This window comes from Podarcis liolepis, assembly GCF_965112155.1.
Source record: "Podarcis liolepis genome assembly, chromosome: 8".
In the NCBI taxonomy this organism is placed as follows: Eukaryota; Metazoa; Chordata; class Lepidosauria; order Squamata; family Lacertidae; genus Podarcis; species Podarcis liolepis.
The window spans coordinates 24,368,717-24,373,492 of NC_139560.1; the positions used below are offsets into that span (position 1 = coordinate 24,368,717).

Here is a 4,776-nt window from a genome sequence, read left to right on the forward strand (position 1 = left end):
GAAACGGCCTCCCATTCAAATGTTAAAATATAATGTGTCCTCTCCATCCTTCTCATTGGAACCTGTGGCTCCCTCTCAGAAACAAAGAGCATAAGAAAAGGCTGCTGAATCAGGCCAATTGCCCATCTAGTCCAGCATCCTGCTCTCACAATGGTTGACCACCAAACACCTGTGGGAAACCAGCAAGCAGGACCTAAATTCAAGAGCATTCTTTGCTTCTGTGGTTTCTAGGAACTGGTATTCAGAAGTATATGCCTCCCACTGTGAAAGCAGAGAATTGTGTCCACAATACTCTGTGGAGGCAGAGTATAGCTAGTAGCCACTGATAACATTATCCTTCATGAATTTGTCTAATCTATTTTAAAGCCATTCAAGTTGTCAGCTTGCATATTACATTGCTGCCTTTACCACTGGATTTGGTGTATATTTCTTTTTACTAGTCAGCTGTAAGAATATCTTCTAATGTTGATCCCTTAGCTCAGGCATTGTGTGTGTGTGTGTGTGTGTGTGTGTGTGTGTGTGTGTGTGTGTGTGATGTAAATTCTGAGCATGGAAGATTATACTGAAGTTAAGAGTTGGTATCAGTTTCTGATGTCTAGGAAGATTAGGCCTTAAATATTTCCTTCAGCACAAAAGTGGGTATTTTCTTTCTTTGTAAGGCTCTTGAGAGGTTGGCCTAATGCATGTTTCAGGAGCAGGAGCTGATGGGAGATAACTTTTTGAAATCCGTCATCACAGATCAGTTCCTGTGAACGAGAGTCTTATCAATGACACCCAGAAGAAATAAAAATATGCGCTTACTGGATGGTCTTGGAAATCATTCTGTCTATTTATCGATCGACCGATCCCCAACATTCTGTCACTCTCTCCCAATATTCTATCACACTTTAGGGTAGGGGTTGCTGACAATTGCTTCCCATTTCTTCAGAATAATCAAACTCAATTGAAGCTGCACAATTATGGTTACAACAGCTTTACTTCTCATAAACGGGCAGTGATTCCCCAAGTGAATTCTCAATTAACTAGTAAAGTATGATAGCGGCAAGTGGTTTTGGAAATGCAATCTGGGTGTTATAGCTGCTTTATAATGGTCTTAAACAAAGGAGTGATTTAACTGTGTGGCCTTTTTACTGTACCACAAGCGTGCATGGAACTGGGATAGCCACATTTCCAGCTTTGCAGGTGATTTGTTTCTGTAGTCTTCCTGGAAATATTCTTTTCGGTTCTCTCACAAGGACTTCCAAAGCAAAATATGCATGTGACAAAGAAGCTCAACATCACCAGCACTACACGTCATGGAGACAAATACAGCTGCATAGAAAAACCAGGAGGCTGTTTCTATGTAGCTAGACGAAAATGCACCACGTATCGTTCTGTAAGTAAATATTATATTCTTCACAATTGCCAAAGTAAGTGCATTCCCACAACCATTTTCCCCATTAGGTGGCCCTTTGCATGTGATGGTATTTATGTGCACCATGGCTTTGTGATGGGTTCAACACACTTCCAATTGCAAGCTAGCGCAAGCTGAACAAACTTCAAAATGCATGTTGTCTCTAAATCCGAATGTACGATGAACCATTCACAAGACTCAAGTGCATATGAATTGCTACTGAGAGATTACTGCCAAAAAAAGGATGGTGGTGGAGGAAGAATGGTTATGTGGACCTGCCCATGGTGCTTAATGGATGATATTAGATACCGGGGTGAGGAAAAACAACACACATAAATACAGCTCTTGGTTTTCCATCATGCAAACTGGTCTTAGAACCAGAGACTAATGCAGTGAATCATTCAGACTTAGCTCACTTGGGGTGCTCCTGCTCATGTTTGTGAGACTGGCCATAAGAGATTTAACTTTGTAGGCATAGTAGTCCCTTAAGTTGACTGAAGGGACAACTGTCATCCCATCCCCAAAATCACAGCTCCTCATGGCACTTTCTAGCTGCTTTTGGCGCCTGTAAAAGTGGGAGAACTTGTTGAAAATGAGTGTGATAGGGAGGACCACTACCAAGATGCCAGCAAGGATGCATGCAGAAGCTGTCAGCCTGCCTGCCGTGGTCACTGGGACAACATCTCCATAACCAACTGTGGTCATGCTAACTGTAGCCCACCACCAGCAAGCAGGGATGGTCTCCAGGGCCCTGTTTTCCTCTTTTTCAATTGTGTAAGCCACTACAGAGAATATAGAGATTCCAACAGACAGGTATAGCAGGAGAAGCCCTACCTCCTTGTAACTATACTTGAGGGTGGCTCCAAGAGATCTAAGGCCTGTTGAGTGCCGTGCAAGTTTTAAGATACGGAATATCCTCATCAGTCTCAGCACTTGGGCTACTCTACCCAAATTAGCTAAAGCAGGGCTACTTTCCACCACCAAGTTAACAATTAAAGTGATGTAAAATGGAAGGATGGACATTAGGTCAATTAGATTGAGTGCATGCTTAAAAAACTTCAAGAAGTCTGGGGCCACGGCAAACCTTGCCACCAGCTCAAAAGTGAACCACGCAATACCGAAATGTTCCACAATTTCAAATCGAGGGTCTTCCTCAGAGTTCCCATTGCTATTAACAATCTGAAAGTCTGAGAGGCTGTTGAGGCACATGGTTACTATGGATCCAAGAACAACCACAATGGAGAGGACACTGAATATTCGGCTCAAGACAGAGTAGCCAGGGTTGTCTAAAGCTAACCACAGCTGCCGCCTGACTTTCCCAAAGGGTTGCTTGTCAAACTTAGCAGCATCATTGTAGAAGGCCAAGATCTCATCAAAGGAAGAGGTGGTACTTTCCTGATCACTGTGATCTTCCCATTTTTCTTGGTCTGGTTCCATTTTCCTCCCATGGTAGCTGTAACTGCAGCAAGAATCAATAAAGAATTCATTGATTCCCCAATATTCGATTTCCTGACTGAAGGAAAACACGCAGAGCTCACCCATCACATGCAGCTTTCCAGTGTTATAAAAATGCAACACATAAGGGAAAAGTTCAGGGTTCCTGTCAAAGTAGAACTCGTTCTTAGTGTCGTCGTAATCATCACAAAGCTCTAGAATCGACTCCTTTGAATTGCAGCTCAGCAGTTTACCCAGCCTCGTTTCAGGGAATCTCAACAGTGTGTTGGATCTCATCTTTTTCTTAAAGCCTCCGACATTGATGCTGATTTCACTGTCTTCAAAATCAGCCTCTGATAAATCCCTCAGACTCAGCCCTGTCATAGTGAGTGTCTTCCAAATCTATATGGGGCAGGGAGAGAAGACCTATGGAATAATTAAAGGAGGCATTCAGTGTTATCCAGTAGTGAGGGGATTATTAATTCTTCCTACCCCCACTCTTTTGTGTTTAATTTGGGTCAAAAAATAGTCTTACACCCAAAGCACCCCACACATATTAACAGATTACCACAAAGAGGCTCCGTTCTTTAAGGCGTAGCTTTTGTTCTCCACTACAGATGAGGGGATCGCTTAGTGTGTGCTAAATCCACAAATGGACACCCTGTGCATCCTTGGCCCTTTCCCCTCTTTTTCTTTCCGTGCACATCCTCTGGCAGTGCTGTAACTGGCACAATACCATGCATAGCCCTTGACTGCCACAGCCCCTCCTTTAGCAAGAGTGGAGCTGCTGGAAATAGGGCATGGATTTTAATGGTTGGATGGGCAGCCAAAACAGCTCCAGGTGACAGACTAGCAGGCGTCTTCCCCCAAAGTCTGTAGCGCTGGCGAGTGGAGTGAAGGCAAGCCTCTCTTGCTGCCTTCTCTCTACCTCCCAGGTACCGCTCAGTAAGCGTGTGGGTCTCTCTCGCTCTCCATCATAACAAAGGGCGAGGAGAGACAGTGGTTTCCGACGGCCAACTCTCCAGGTTCGACCAAAATAGGAACCCCCGCCGTTTAAGTACTCATACCCCCGTTTACCTCAAGAGCTGCTGTTGCTGCTGCGACCCCGTTTGGGAGCGTGAAACTTCCCCCAGCACCTCTCGAGCATCGCTGGGGCGGGGTCCTTCATCCAGGCTGAAGATGTCTTGGCTCCAGGAACCGATCCGCCGCCTAACCTTTTGTGTGATGGAAGTAGGCAGACAGCCCCTTTCCCGGCGAAGGTGTCAGCGGGCGTTGCTCACATCCTGGAGCGCCTACAACGCCCGAGAGTTGAGCTACTACCAAGAGCGAAGCCGCGGCTCCGTGGTGCTGAATGGACAGCTCCTCTCCAGCCGCGCCTCCCGACTCAGTTGAAGGCGGCGGCGGCGGCTGCAGCAGCAGCAGCAGTCATGGCGACCACCGGCATCCCCCCACTTTCCAGGCAAGCCCTGCCTGAGGATTGAACGCCTCCCCGCACCCCGACCCAAGGTGGGCGCCGCCTGCTTCTTCCTCCGGTCGGGCTGCAGCTGAGAGGTACCTGAGGAGGGGATCCACAGAGGGATGCGCTCCATGCACACCTTTTCTTAGGGAAGGCGGGTTTTGCAGGGGCTCCGCGTGCACAAAAACTAGCCTGGCTCCGTGTCTTGGGACTGAATGGGACCGATCGCTCTAGAGCGACTGCAGCCACCACCCACCTACCCACCTGTCTCCCTTAACCCCACATCCCCGTGCAGATTGCTAATAGTCATCATAATCATAATCCACAATACCTACAGTCAACATCTCCCCCTACACCTTTTTTGCTCTTAAAGGTCGAAGTTCGCAAAGACATCGTGCTCCTGGGCCACGGGAAGGGACGGGGCTGCGATTGGCACCGCTGGCAACGAGGCGACACTATCTGATGGGCGCTCACTCGATCTGCGCGCAGGCAG

The 4,776-nt window shown here is 47.2% G+C and overlaps 1 protein-coding gene across 1 annotated transcript; it reads right to left on the minus strand.

The window, feature by feature from the left end:
- Nucleotides 1–959: 959 nt before the first annotated feature.
- On the minus strand, nucleotides 960–4,284 carry KCNS2 (potassium voltage-gated channel modifier subfamily S member 2). The gene is made up of 2 exons (XM_083518130.1): nucleotides 3,905–4,284; nucleotides 960–3,253 (listed from the first exon to the last, which is right to left on the minus strand). The coding sequence occupies exon 2, from the start codon at nucleotides 3,209–3,211 to the stop codon at nucleotides 1,778–1,780; it is 1,434 nt and encodes a 477-aa protein (XP_083374256.1). The 5' UTR covers nucleotides 3,212–3,253; nucleotides 3,905–4,284; the 3' UTR covers nucleotides 960–1,777.
- Between the last annotated feature and the right edge of the window lie 492 nt (nucleotides 4,285–4,776).

What these genes read in the sequence shown, in the direction of transcription:
- KCNS2 (XM_083518130.1), bottom strand. Translation starts at nt 3,211, where the DNA reads ATGACAGGGCTGAGTCTGAGGGATTTATCAGAGGCTGATTTTGAAGAC.